The sequence below is a fragment of the Enhydra lutris genome, unplaced genomic scaffold, assembly GCF_002288905.1.
Source record: "Enhydra lutris kenyoni isolate GAN:26980312 unplaced genomic scaffold, ASM228890v2 scaffoldscaffold56, whole genome shotgun sequence".
Taxonomy (NCBI): Eukaryota; Metazoa; Chordata; class Mammalia; order Carnivora; family Mustelidae; genus Enhydra; species Enhydra lutris.
Genome location: NW_019154140.1, coordinates 5238690 through 5253450, shown reverse-complemented (window position 1 = coordinate 5253450; position 14761 = coordinate 5238690). Strand labels below are relative to the sequence as shown.

Here is a 14761-nt window from a genome sequence, read left to right as displayed (position 1 = left end):
GCGGGGTTTGGCTTTTCCGAAGGGTGGGGGCGCCAGCGGGCGGGGCTGGCCGCCGGAGTGGGCCGCGGGGGGAGGGCGGAGGGGGGGAGGAGGGGGACAGGGGGCGGGGTCTGCGGGCCCGGGCGGGCCGGGGGCGGAGCCCAGGTAGTGTTGATACACAAAGAGAAGGCACCCGGGCGGCCGCGGCCCCGCCCCCTGACGCGTCCTCCTGGGCGGCAGCTATAACCCGCTGCCGGGTCGGCAGCACCAGAGCCGCGCGACGCCGCCGTCCCGGAGCGCTTTCTCCACAGCACCGCCCGCAGCCGGACCACGCGTTCCCGCAGCCTCGCGCCTTTCCCTCGCGGACGCCGGACGATTGGGGCGGCAGCAACTTGCCATTTCCTTTTTTTATTAGAATTATTTTTCCTGCCTGTTCTTGGTTTTTGTTTTTGTTTTACGGTTTTTGTTTAGCGGAGAAAAACCCACCGAAGGCGTTTGCGTGACGTTTCCGGGATACAGGAGCGGAGACCACCGAGGTAACGCGCGCGGGGGCGTCTGTGCGGAGGGCGCGGGGCCCGGGCGGGAGTGGGGGAGGGGCTCCCGGGAGGGGCTCCCGGGAGGGGCCGCGGCGGGAAGGCAGCTGCGGGGTCTGTTTCTTCCTGGCGCTGGCGTGTCGGGTCGGCGGGACCCGCCTTCGGTCCCGGCCGGTACGGGGGTCGCCGCCCTTCTCGGGCGGGGGAGGGGCGCGGCGCGGGGGCCGCGTGCCCGCCGGGAGCTGAGCCGCATCCTCCCGTTAGGGGGAGGGGAACCACCCCGACCCGCGGCTCCGCTGCGGCAAGTCTTGTGACTGATTTGCATTAATTAAAAAATGAAATCGAGGGGAATCTGGTATATGGGGGCAGCGGAGGAAGGTTCGGGCTTCTCGTATACACAGGCCACGGTTGGGGAAGACGGGCCCGGAAGATTTGATAATCGGAGATCGATATTGCATCAGTTTCTTTTCCGGGCATAGGAGGGGCCGGCCGGGCGAAAGCGCTCTCGAGCCAAATGCCTGTAGACGAGTGTGCTCGAGGGCACGGGCGTGCGCGTGTAAACAAACCCGCGGCGCCTCTGGTCGCCGGGGAACGGGCTTTCTCCCCTTCTCCGGAGAGGACCCGTGTCAGCTCTTTCTGCCCCGTTTGAGTTCGCTCTCTGCTGCAGAGGCATTTCCCCATCTTGGGACTCCGGGCATGAAAAGATGGATTACGCGCATTGTTGTTGCAAATGCTAGAAACTGGGAGCCGTGCGCCTGGACTGCACGCACACCTAACCAATGTCTGGGTGGGATGTGCGCCCGGCATGCTTGTGCACGACCAGAGAGGCTGGAGAAAAGCCGAAACAGAGCCCCCGTGCACCCCTCCCCTCCGATTTGGGATAATTGAGAGCGTGCAGTACTAAAGTCCTCTGGAGAGGGGCTTTGGGGTCCGGAGGGCTCGGGCCGTTGAGGGCGCATCGCCGCGGTGGGACCATCTTTGTTCTCCGCGGCTCGGCTGTCTGTACTTTTCCGCCCCTCGGCGCGCCCCCGCCCCTCGCGCTCGGCTGGTACTTTTCCACTCGCCTGGCCGGGGATGAATCAGCCGCGCTGCGCCTCCCGGCGGCGTCACGTGACCACGGCCGGCTGGCTGGCGGGCGGGCGGGCGGGCGCTGCAGTCCTGACGCGCCGCCTCTACCTTCTTTGCAGGCAGCCGCGCGGGCCCGTGCACCGCCAAGGACAAAAGGAGTCCAGTGTTTACCGCTGCACCCTCTCTTCCTCCCGGTGCCAGCATGAAGAAGGCCGAAATGGGAAGGTTCAATATTTCCCCGGATGAGGACAGCAGCAGCTACAGTTCCAATAGCGATTTCAACTACTCCTACCCCACCAAGCAAGCTGCTCTGAAAAGGTGGGAGAAGTTGTGTGTGTTTTGGGGGGGGGGGTTGATCGGCTTGCGGGGCTTAAGGATTCTTGACCTGGAATTCTGCTTCGGTTGCTGTAACTTACCGTAGCATCTGGAGCGAGTATAATCTCTGAAACGAGCATCTGATTGTCGCATTGACAGTATCTCTGGTGAAAGTCGACTCCTACTTAACGCTTACGCATTTCAGGGAAGGTGCGTGACAACTAAAGGGCTGTTTGTGTTAAAGCATTCAGTTGTCTGTTTCGAAAAGACTGAGGATTCCTTTTTCCCCCCCTCTCACAGCCATTATGCAGATGTAGATCCTGAAAACCAGAACTTTTTACTTGAATCAAATCTGGGGAAGAAGAAGTATGAAACAGACTTTGTAAGTTGAACATAATAATTTGTGTGTCTGTGGCTTTATGGAGTAAAAGAATAGTTTTACTTTTAGATTTCAATCTAACTTGCCCAAAGCTGGTTTTCTCCATTTAATTATTGTTATATGTTTGGTTATCGTTTTCCCTCTATGTAGCATCCAGGTACTACTTCCTTTGGAATGTCAGTATTTAATCTGAGCAATGCGATTGTGGGCAGTGGAATCCTTGGGCTTTCTTATGCCATGGCTAATACTGGAATTGCTCTTTTTATGTAAGTATGTGTAAGTAGTGAGTCTGCCATGCAGGGCAGTTAATATGATAAAACATAAAACTTTCGACTCCAGAGACGGAATTTACAGTTGAAATAGTTGACTTTAAAATCATTTGTGTGAAATTTAAGATGAGAAACCCAAAAGCCTCCTTGTTGTAATATGTAAACTGCATGCATGATCTCAAGAAAGCCAGTTAGGAAGAAATAGGACAACACTGGAAACTAGTAATTAAATCAAAAGTCATTAAGTCAGTGGGAATAGTTTGGTAACAGGGTTTGTATATCTGAAAACAACCATTGATAAATCCATAGTTGTTAGAAATTTTGTTCTGGCAGAATGTTTAGCAAAAAAATGATAGTAAGCATGGTACTTCCAACTCAGTTTATAAATTGACATAGTCTTCCCAAGAACCTTTTCATAAGGCAGATTTTTTAGAATATATAGAGTGTGGTGGTATTTGCTTAACCTGGAACATGCTTGTTCTAAGAAAAGTGAGTCATAATTTTCTGGACACTAAAAAGAAACCCATATGTTGGGGGTTTTTTTTGTTCTGTTTTTATTCTAATATTTATTTCTTCCAGGTCTGTGTGATTGCCACATGCCATAGCAAAAAAATAAATATTTTAATAAGTACTTGCATTTAAATGTTCTTTTCCCTAGTTGCCCCGTTAAAATGATTTATTCCTGTGCTTTCTAGCATAAATGCCTAGAATAGGATTTTGGAGCAATAGAAGACTTTAGTGCAGTGGTTCTTAACTGGTGTGGGATCATTGATTCTCAGATAATTTAATAAGAAAAGTAGGAACCCTATTTTCCAGGGAGAAGAAGGTACACAACAAAAACACATGCAAATTTGAACGTACATCTTCCATGATATTTGTATCATAGCTGTTAACTTTAAATACCCATGGGCTCCTGGTAAGGCAATTTCTGTGGAAGATTGTGTCTTTTATTGTGCTGATGAAGAAACCACATCTTACAGGGAGCAGGGAATTGTCCCCTTGTGACACATGGGTTTCAGTTAGTTGACGGGTGCCATGTACTCAAGTTATTTTTTCCAACAGAATAGAATGCTCATGAAAAGAAAAGCAAACCTTTGCAAAGTTCTGCTTTGTGGTGAAATCCTGTACCGAAGTTAAGCCTGGCATTTGAGCATTGGAAGCTAGCAGCTTGCTTCATTAGTATGAAGCTTTTTGAGACCTCCTACTAAGGTGAAGGAATTTACATAGGAAGGACCATAGAGTTTTGAAGTTTTTATTGGGGAACTTGAATGGCCTCATTGTTAAATACTCCAAAATCCTTCCTGACTCTTAACTATAAAAACTGGATGGTCTTTAATGCTGCTAGTGTGGTTATAGTTAACATGAGAGAAAATGGCACCTGTTTCATAAGTGAAAACGAAATTCTGATGTTACCCTTGTGCCTTTGAAATTATACTTTAATAAGGTCTATGTGTTTGATTAACCCTTTTAATAAATGGTTAAACAAGTGAGTTTTTAATCCCATCAGTATTTTACAGGTGTATTTAGAGAATGTAGAGGTAAATGGGCCAGAAGCCATGTGGCCGTTGCAGTGTGGTTAAACAACTCTAGCTAGCCTTATTAGGCAGACTCAGCCTTGAGCTTGAAAGTGACCTCAAAGGTTATAAAGTCCATTCATCCCTCATTGTAATTTCAGTGTAAGAAAGGAGGACTGAATTTGTCAGCATACTTCAAACATTGTTTTTGGTAAACTAACAACTTTGTTCAGTTAGAGGTAAGGCCAGTGGTGTCATTTTTCCACTTCTCACTAGGCCCCGTAAAGCTTTTGACATTGGAATGGCAGTTCAATGCCACCACCTGTGTTATAACTAACAGACCTCAATTTCTTTGCCAGATCTTACATGGTACCGGATTTGGTTTTCCTGTACAGAATTCAGGAAAAGTAACGATCTTGTTTGCAGAGTTTTCAATGGGTTTTCCTGATTTTTTTTTTATTGTTGTTTTTAATAGAAAAAAAGTCCACATTTTCCTTAGCTTTCCCAGGAGGGGAGGAAAGTAAATCTGTAATGAGAGAGAACCTGTATCCTTAAAGGAAAACTAAGTGATACTGGGGAACCTCTAGTTCCCCCTATTCTTTTTTTTTTTTGTTGTTCCACCCAGTGGAGCCAAGAGCAACCGCAGTCAGACTGATAGGCTACTTGTTCTAGCACAGGCATTGTTTAACTTCATCATAATACTGGGCCTGTATTCCACACCATGGCGTGCAATACAGTACATCATCCCAGGGCTTACTTCTTTTACTTGTGCCTAATTGTTCTAACGCTGTGCCGGATGCTTCCAATGTTGGTATCTCACTCCCTTCCTAGTCTCCTTCCTCTTCTTATTTACATAGTCCAAGTGGTCTCAGGGTCTTTCCTGAACCTGTCTCAATTGGATTTCACAAGTGCCTTGTGCGCTACATTTTTACTGACAGGCATTACCATCATTTTACAGATAAAAGGAACCTTAAAATGCAGAGAAGTGGCAAGAATACAGTTAAATATTTTGGTGCCAGAACCAAATTCTAGGTTTCATAACTCCACCACCTTAAAGTTAAGCTTTCCTGGGTTTCCCAGCATGCTTGGTGCAGCGGATAAACTCCTGCTCTTAACCAGTACCATGGAGCTAACACCTGAGACACAATACAGGTTTTTAATACCAGGTTAAGGGAAGATGTTGACACTAGCCTGGATGGTAAACACCAGTTCTTAGGGGCTTTCTACCTATCTATCTAGCACAGAAATATTAGGACATAATGTTTTGATAACAAGCACAAGAATTGCCTTTACATATAGCTGTGCTTATGTATAACCCTGTGCCTTTTCCTTCTCTCATCAGAATCCTCCTGACATTTGTGTCAATATTTTCCCTGTATTCTGTTCATCTCCTTCTGAAAACTGCCAATGAAGGAGGTATGGTAGCACTCTTGATACTTCTAAAACAATTACACCTGTCAGGATTTTCTTCGTTCGTTCCTTCATGCTTCTGTGTTCTTCGTATTTTAGGGTCTTTATTATACGAACAGTTGGGACATAAAGCATTTGGATTAGTTGGAAAGCTTGCAGCCTCTGGATCAATTACAATGCAGAACATTGGAGGTGAGAATTTTTTAAAAGGTCGTTTGGGTAGACTTTTTACTCTTTGTGTAGCAGAGTGGTGACACGTTACTTTTGGTGTTACATGCCACATTTTGCACTTGTAATGGTATAATTTTGTTTTCCTCCAGCTATGTCAAGCTACCTCTTCATAGTGAAATATGAGTTACCTTTGGTGATCCAGGCATTAATGAACATTGAAGATACAACTGGGTAGGTGCTAAGTAAGGTTACTCATAAGAAAAATTATAGTCTAACATGATTAGATACATTTTATCAAAGTTGAATACAAAATACTTACCAATTATTTTTCGTAAATGTTCCTCTTGAAATTGACCAAGAAGTCCCTCATAGACTGATTTGAAGTCTTAAGAATGAAAGACCAAAGATTGAAGCTCATGCTGTAATTCTGGATAATAATTTCTCTAACCTGTGTGTGAAAGCAGGTTTTGTTAACTTTCTTTTGGTATTTGTTCTCTAAGAAATTGTAGCAGAGTAACACAAAATCTAATCTAAGTCAGGTTGAAGCTTTGAATTACATTACAAATCAGTCCTGTCTGATTTTTCATAAATTTGAAATTCTTAAAACTTAATCTGTTCAAATGCATAAGACCAGCAAACCTTGGGCCACGTTGTAGAAACCTTATCCTTGTAGCACAGTTATTCCTCCCAGTGGACTAACAGGTTTTTATCTAGAGTAAACATGGGGAAGGGCAATTTACTTCCCCACTTACTTACAGCTCGTTATCTCAAAATAGAAGTGTGGTTATCTCTTTGGCTTTAGAAATTTAATAAGCTGATCTTTAAACATTAGTTTTCTGTGGGGTCTTTGTTGCTGAAGTAAGTAAGTGTAGTGAAATTCACAGGACAATTAGAATTTGAAAATAGTGATTTAAGAGAGGGTATGGTTGATTACCTGGGAAGGAAAAGACATTGTTAAAACATTTATAGGAGACATGGGTAATATTTTCTCTAAGTTCAGAAGAGACCTTTTGACTATTTTTGGAGTCAAGGTGGGTCAAGGTGTCACAACATAACTCTTGACAATCTGGAATAAATCCTGGTTTGGGGGGATTGGGTTTTGTTGTTTGTCTTTGCCTATGTGTTTTACCTAAGTATGAGAAGATTTCCTTATTGAAGTGTTTAATAATTCCACTTGCTAATAAGTGTCTAAAAGAAACTTGTTTTAAATTTCCTTGTTTCTCGCATTAAAAATTGTAAGCCAAAGCTATAACCGAGTTGGTGTACAATTCTTCTAAAAATGCTGAAAAATAAGATTACTGACTTAACAATGCTGCTTTGTTCCCTACATTAGTATCAAGCCTTTAAGAAGCGTTTTATGTTATGAATCAGCTGGCAGCCTTCCCAGAGCAAACAGTGGGACAAAAGTTATACTGTTCATACCCCATTTCTAACCTGAGTGAATATTCAGCTAGCACACAGCTAGAAATTTACGCCTATCTATATGCTTTTTGTGAATAAGAAGTGCTTTTTCCAGACTTGCCTTTTTTTGTTTTTATTTTTATTGTATCTCTATGAAATGAGTCCAGTAAGAAGAGGTGTATAGTCTCTTGGGAATGTTCATGATTGGTTTTGACCTTGTGTTTCTTTTCTTTAATTCAGATTGTGGTATCTGAACGGTGACTATTTGGTTTTGCTGGTGTCGCTGGTGCTCATTCTTCCTTTGTCCCTGCTGAGAAATTTAGGTGAGTAAACTCATCTCTAAAGAGAGCTGAAATGAGCCTCTCACTAGCTAGTTGGCTTTCTCTTAATAGACACTGAAAGCTAAAAAGCTCCCAAAAACATGACTTCGGGAGCTGCCACGTACACACGTGTAGGCCTTTTCAAAATCCTAACAGTGGCTACCAGGATGGGCCGGGATATTTTAACACTTGATAATATTTGTGCTTTGTAAATAGTAATAACACAAAATGAAAGTTTCTATTATTTTAGTTATTAGCAAGCATTGTTAAGTAATTCTGTCTATACCTCAGTACATAAGAATTAGAAATTTAATATTGTATTCATTACTAAAGACTTTCAGACAGAATTGAGTTACTGCCTAAAACTTGAGAAAATCTTTTTGCCTGAAATGTGTTCTATTGAAGCAATAATTTCTGCCTCCTACAGGATATTTGGGATATACCAGTGGCCTTTCCTTATTGTGTATGATGTTCTTCCTGATTGTGGTAGGTATAACTCTTTTTTAAAGCTAGAGATTGGTTTATGAGCCCAGTCACGTTATTCAGTTTAACAAATGCAAAAATAATCCATTTTCAGGTGATTTGCAAGAAATTTCAGATTCCTTGCCCTGTGGAAGTTGGCTTGATCATTAATGAGACACTAAACAGCACCTTAACCCAGCCGACGGCTTTTGCACCTGAGATGGTATTTAATATGACGGACGATGATTCTTGCAGACCACGTTATTTTATTTTCAACTCACAGGTGACTAAATGTTTTTCTTTTCTTAAGATTTTAGGGAAGAAGAGAGGGATACTAGCCCCTGGAAATTTAAAAATAACTCCCAAGGTAAAGGGAGGAGGGGTAGTAGCTACTCTTTAGAAAACATGAGTAGCTGATTACTGAATTATTGAAAGCTGAGAAGAAAATGTTAGATTGTATCTTAAAATGGATGGAGAACTGAAATGAAATAATTCTGTGATGTTAATAATTGACACATTCTGAGGTTAGGATGTTGATCACACTTAGTGAAAGATTAGAAGAAGGAAAACTTTAAGGGTTTGATGCTAAAATTCATTACTCTAAAAATATAAACTGCAGACCTGTGATGACCCAAGTGTGTTACATACGGATTTTAAGTAAGTGTTTACATTTTTTACAGACTGTCTACGCTGTTCCAATTTTGACCTTTTCATTTGTCTGTCATCCTGCTATCCTTCCCATTTACGAAGAACTCAAAGGGTGAGTGCTCTACCTCTTTTTATGTAAAGTCATTGGGAAAGTTAGAAGAACATTTGATTACTGCTTATAATTACTGCTCAAGGATATATCTGTATTTTTCTTTGAATTTACATAGCCGCAGCCGTAGAAGAATGATGAATGTGTCCAAGATTTCATTTTTCGCCATGTTTCTCATGTACCTGCTTGCTGCCCTCTTTGGATACCTGACATTTTATGGTAAATAATGTTTAGCTTTCAGAAAGAAACACTCCGTGAAGTAAAATTGATACTTGCACATGTATAATCTATCATTTAAATTCCATGTTTCGGTGTATTTCCTACTTGGAATGAGAAACTGAATTTAGAGCTGAGCATTTCCTATGGTCTTTAATCAGTAATTTCTCAAGCCCAGGGTCATAGCTTAGCCATTTGATGGCATTCTTACTGTACGCTTCCATCTGGGTTCATGCTATCTCCTCTTCCAGTCACCTTCACATTCCGTACCACAAACTGTAAGCCAGACCATGGGATTTAGCTATGTAGCTCCTGTTGTTTTTGCTGGGGGTCATGTGGCTAAATCTCTACTTGGCATTTAGGAACATTTTCCTTCAATGTTATTTTAATTGCATTAATTCTAATTCCAAATTAATCTTCTTAGCCTCTTAGTTTATACCCGTTTTGTGAGTAGCTAATAACTTTGTTGCGTATTTGCTGTAAGTTAGATTTCCCACCTAATCTCTAGAGGAAACCACTCACTTGAAGCTTTTTTTTTCTTTGTCTTTCCCCATAGAACATGTTGAATCAGAGTTGCTTCATACCTACTCTACAGTCATGGGAACTGATATTCTTCTTCTCATTGTTCGTTTGGCTGTGCTAGTGGCTGTCACCCTGACGGTACCAGTAGTCATCTTCCCGGTAAGTGGTCACCTGCCCTCCTTCCGCTCACCAGGAATGAGTTTTTAAACGTGTGAAGACTTGTGAGATTTTCTTCTTCTGTAAGAAGGGAAATGCTTTTAGAGCAATACCAAGTTGATGGTGGTTTTGAAGGGATTTTTTTAAAATACTTTGTAGATTTTTAAAACATTCTGAGTGATTTTTTTCCGTAATTGAAGACCTAAAGTGATCTTTTAACGTCGGATGTTAAGGAAACAGCAGTAGAAGAAGGGGCACAATTTAAGTATTTAGAAAGTTGGGTATTTTTAATTTTTTAAAAGATAAGCCCCTATTATTTGGGGATTTTTTTTTCCCCATTAATTTAAAGCTGGAATTTTCATATCTCTCTTTGCTTTTGCAGATCCGGAGTTCTATAACTCACCTGCTGTGTGCAGCAAAAGATTTCAGTTGGTGGCGGCATAGTATCATAACCGTGTCTATCCTGGCATTTACCAATTTGCTTGTCATCTTTGTCCCAACAATTAGAGATATCTTTGGTTTCATCGGTAAGTTTTAGAACGTGTCAGAGTCCTTCACCACATCAGCGATTTTAAAGTTTAAAAAAGGAATGACCAGTGAGTCACTGAATTCTCAAGAGGTGGTCTGCGTTCTTTCTCAGGGGCGTCTGCAGCTGCTATGTTGATCTTTATTCTGCCGTCTGCCTTTTACATCAAGTTAGTGAAGAAAGAACCTATGAAATCTGTACAAAAGATCGGGGTGAGTGAGCTGTTCAGACTTACAGAAACAGTAGTGATCTTCTAAAACTAGAATTACTTGATTTTAGTCCCTTAGTTCCACTTCTAAGTTTCTAGTGTGTATTTCTTGAATGGTGATCTTCACAGGTGGAAGGTTGGGTCAGGAAAGGTGGAAGACAGTTCGCCTTCGAATATAGGCCTAAGTTAATTGCAAGAAAGCAGTTGAGATATTTCAGAGGTAGGAGCACAGATAAAGAGTGTGTGTGCAGTGTGGAGGCGCTCAGTCAGCGTCCCGCATTAGTGGAGCTGGTGTTTGTCTGGCTGCCCACTTCGACACTTACATGGGCCTTCAAACTGTCTTCAAAGCAAGGAGCAGGGGGAAGAGGGCTATCCCTATACTTTAAAGTAATAAAATGTACTTTAAAGTGTAATGCAGCTGATTTTACAAAGAACATGATAATGTTAACTACAGAAGGTGCTGGGGGTGAGGTTATTTAGCAAAAATACTGCCTTTTAGTCCTCACCCTGCTACAGTTCTAGTCTGATTAAAACACTAGAATTGTTTATAATTCTATATAATTCAGCTGTCTTCTTGTTTTATTCAAAATACATAGTGGCAGTAACTGAAGGGGGTAGAATGAGGAGTAAATTTACTCATGTCTCTTAGAAAAGCTCTGGCTTTGACCAGGCTATATTGTAGGATGACTTCGGTTTGATTTTGTGACTTAAAATTTTTGAAGTTTTGAAGTTTTAAGAAATGTGAAAAGCAAATGAAAAACTAGTCCTGTTCTGCTTACGACATGAAGTAGTTCATTCTGTAAAGAAAAGTATTTACATTTCTGTCTGAAACAAAGGAATGAGAAAGCAAATTTGGGGAAGATTTCAAAAACCGAGTTACTTTGTACTGTACGTAAGCTCTTGATAACTTAAGACCGTTATCTGAGCAAGGTAAAAGTGTAGCCCTGGAAACACATCATTTCAGTGACTCCAAGCCCATTTTTAAAAGTAGGAAGGAATGTTCGCGGGTATATCTTCTGCTGGCTGATGAGTTTCTCTCTATGCTCGTTGCAGGCTGTGTTCTTCCTGTTAAGTGGCATAGTGGTGATGACCGGAAGCATGGCCTTGATTGTTCTAGATTGGGTACACGATGCCCACGGAGGTGGCCATTAACTGGTGCCGCTGAAACCCCGCTAGTCCACTTGATGCCAGTGTTGAGTCAACTCTCAACTTAACTATGAAATCTCACCTAATGTTTTCAGTTTCACTTCCTTTTGAAGTGCAGATTCCTCGCTGGTTCTTCTGAGTGCAGAATAAGTGAACTTTTTTTTTTCTTTTTAAAGAAACTATTCTGTATGATAGAAACGGATATGAACAACCAAACCACGAGTCTCGGGTTAATGGAAGTGACAATTTTATTCCATTCCAGAGAATGGACGAACTCTTTAACTTTTATCAAGCCACATGGTTGGCTGCGTCATTGTTTAACTTGGATATTTTATGATTTTACTTGAATGTGCCTAATGGAACCATTCGATGTGAGAAACAATTCTTACTAATTTACGGCAAAGTATTGAAATAACCATTGAGAAAAACACTATTATTTTTTTGTACCAAAAATATTTTAAGACCTCAGAAGCACTATTTTACTTTTAAAAAAAGTTGCTTTCTTTTTAAACTTTATCCGAAAAACAATTGTCAACAAATTCCATAAGAAAAAAAAACCATTGGTGTTTAAAAACAAATATTAGTATTGTGAAATGATTTGCCTTTTTGTAGGCATAATAAGCCAAATACTTTTTTTAACCCAAAAAAATTTTTAGAGAAAATGATGTAACGACAAATTGTACCATGAATAGGAGCATAGTTTTTTCCATCCAGACTTCACCATTAAAGAATAACTGATTGATTATATTGCTATACCAAATCAGATGAACTCGTTCATCACTTTTCTTCTCTGGCCCCAAATAATTTACTTCATTCAGACTGAAATACTTATGGCTTCAATCTACTAGAATGGAAGATACAAAGCAGTGGGAAGTAAAATAACTAATTTTGAGGTACCAAATAGTGCAATTGGGTAAAACAGGGTTTATTCAGTTGCATCTGTCTCCAGAGCTGTATTGACAGCTCTGGGGGGTTTTTTTGGTTTTTGTTTTGTTTTGTTTTGTTTTGGGCCAGCCCTTTTTTTGACATTGCTTCCAGCAGTGGGAAATGGGCATTTGATGGCTATAGGCCAAAACTATTCTATCCAGAGAGTACAACTTTTTGCAATGTTCATCTACTGCTGGAAGTGGGAATTACTTGATAATGTATGGCTTAGTTGTGTTCTTGTTTTGTCTACAGTAGAGGTCTAATTCACAGGTTACACCGGTATTTGGTATAAGTTCTCTTCAGACAGGCCACTGGGTTTTCTCATGCAGTAAGTTTTTAAAATTCCTTTGCACTGGATTGTCATCTCATTCTTGTACAACACAGAATTATTTGTTTACATCCAGCAAATGGTTAGCTAGGGAAAACAGTGCATCCTGAGTGTAAGTAGTTGGTCCAACTGCATGTTCACCCTTCCATTTCAGTGCCAGTTAGAAGTGAAAAAATCACGTGGCTTTAAGAGCACATTTATTGTACGTTATGGTGTATGGTGAATATATTAAATAATGTGGTACTTTGCTCATCAGACATCATGTCTAATATCTAATACACATAATTCCATTAGTGGTTGAGGGAAGCAAATAATGGAATCATCAATTGGTCCTCTGGCTCTAAGGTTTCCTCTTAAACTAAGCATTTTTAGTTTTAGGTAGGGGCCAGAAACATGGCAGACATGGTTTTTGTTACACATTCTTGTATTATATGTGACTAAATTACAGACAGGATATGTCTGTGAAGACCCTCGTGGAACTGGAAGACGTCTTGTAGTGCTACATCGGGTGAAACCAATGGTCCATTTGTGTTCTACAAAAATAACGTGATTGGGGACCATCCAGAAAGGCAGTGAAAAGATGGATTCTACGGCGCTGCTTTCATTTAATTGGGTTTTAGCACTCACTCCCTTCAGATCCAGAACCTCACCTCTAGTTCAGACCGAGAATTGGCACTTCTCCTTGAGTTCCTGGAAGAATTGCTGATTTCGTACCTGAGACCTGCCAGGAAGTACCAAGTAGAATTGTTTTCTACAGTTTACATCCTTTCATGCAGGAGAAACTACCGTGGCAACCAGGAAGGAACAGAAAAAAGGAATTTTCTTCTCACAGCAAATTGACGTGGGGAGGCTCGTTCAATCCTCTTTTGACTGTTGGAAGTTCAAAACAAACTGCCTAGGGTAAATTCCATTGCATGGTTTTCTTGGAGCTATCTTGTCTGCCCTGAGGTTCCTAAAACAGTGAATTCCCATTAATGAGCAGTCTTCAGTATTAAAACCACTGTCTTGTCACCTCATTTTGCATTACTGTCTTCCGTGGATGTTTCAGTTATAACTGTAATGTTATTTATAGAACAGCATTAATCCATTAAAGCTAACCTATTTTTCAATATTTATGATAATCTGTACATACATTGTCTGTCCATATGTATTTGTAATATATAATGTATATAATGTCAGGTTTGGGTCTTGGGTTCAAGTGTATATATTCCTGTAAGTTTCTTAACTGCATTTTGATGAACTCACATGTATCTATAAGAATTGTCCCCAAAAGTACCTGTACAGAGATTTCAATATAAACAAATTGACTGATTATGTAAACACTAAGAATTTAAAATATTGTTTAAATTGTATTTGCAATAAACAGACTGGATGAACATCACATTTTTTCATGAAAACTTGGTGCAACTTCAGATCTCTTATTTAAAATTTAAATAAGGTCTAATTTTCAAAATGCAGTAGTTTCAAAATGTGATCTAGTGTAATGAAACCAAATGTGATCTAATGTAATGAAAGATCTTTGAGAACCCTGGGTGTGTTAGCTTTCTGTATATAGTGTAAATACCCCCCCCCCCACTGTACTGTTAGAGGCCAGCGGTTCCAATAGGACTTGTTGGCAAAGAGTGCTACACCGTTTCAATGAAACAATGTATGTTTTAACTGAACTAAAATAAATACATGCTTAATCCTGAGTAACTGTTTTCTTTGAGGTCGGGGGGGGGGGGGGGGGGTAATGTGTGTTGTGAAATATCAGAGCGTAGGGGGGCCCCTGGGGGGGGAATTCTAATGAAGGGCATGGTGAGAAAAAAGTTTTTCCTGTTCCTAAAGTTTGCAACGTGTGAGGAGGAATACAAAGAAAATGGTAAAGGGCACCTCAAGGACCTAGGGTTGGGCCTGCCATAGGCCTGCCAGTAATGCATCAGGATCATCCAGAAGCTATTTAAAAATGGGGCTTTCTGGAACATGTGCCTATGGTAGTCTAATTCCACTGGTCTGGAAGGCAGCCCAGAGTTTTTTATTTCCTCCCCATCACCTGTGATGCAGAGGCACAGGTGAAAGTAAAGGGCACTGAGAAAGGTCTAGAAGTCTGGGGAATTCAGCTCAGGTGCTCCAGTCCAGGGAAGAAGAGGAAGCCCTGTGGCGGCAGAGCCATTG

The 14761-nt window shown here is 41.2% G+C and overlaps 1 protein-coding gene across 2 annotated transcripts; it reads left to right on the top strand.

Annotated features, from left to right (window-relative positions):
• The first annotated feature begins 258 nt into the window (after positions 1–258).
• Positions 259–14298, top strand: LOC111157806 (solute carrier family 38 member 2). Of its 2 annotated transcripts, XM_022519466.1 has the most exons (16): positions 259–515; positions 1700–1898; positions 2196–2277; positions 2425–2540; positions 5400–5473; positions 5567–5659; positions 5788–5869; positions 7280–7362; positions 7787–7845; positions 7937–8104; positions 8502–8581; positions 8697–8797; positions 9351–9475; positions 9855–9999; positions 10113–10210; positions 11260–14298. In XM_022519466.1, the coding sequence occupies exons 2-16, from the start codon at positions 1783–1785 to the stop codon at positions 11356–11358; spliced, it is 1521 nt and encodes a 506-aa protein (XP_022375174.1). In that variant the 5' UTR covers positions 259–515; positions 1700–1782; the 3' UTR covers positions 11359–14298. The 2 variants fall into 2 exon arrangements, with proteins under 2 accessions (XP_022375174.1, XP_022375175.1); XM_022519467.1 differs by lacking the exons at positions 259–515; positions 1700–1898; positions 2196–2277; positions 2425–2540 and adding an exon at positions 4589–4602.
• Positions 14299–14761: the final 463 nt, after the last annotated feature.

What these genes read in the sequence shown, in the direction of transcription:
- LOC111157806 (XM_022519466.1), top strand. Translation starts at nt 1,783, where the DNA reads ATGAAGAAGGCCGAAATGGGAAGGTTCAATATTTCCCCGGATGAGGAC. An exon ending in TGGATACCTGACATTTTATG is followed by an intron (nt 8,798 to 9,350) that starts GTAAATAATGTT and finishes CTTTCCCCATAG; the next exon opens with AACATGTTGAATCAGAGTTG. An exon ending in TACCAGTAGTCATCTTCCCG is followed by an intron (nt 9,476 to 9,854) that starts GTAAGTGGTCAC and finishes TTGCTTTTGCAG; the next exon opens with ATCCGGAGTTCTATAACTCA.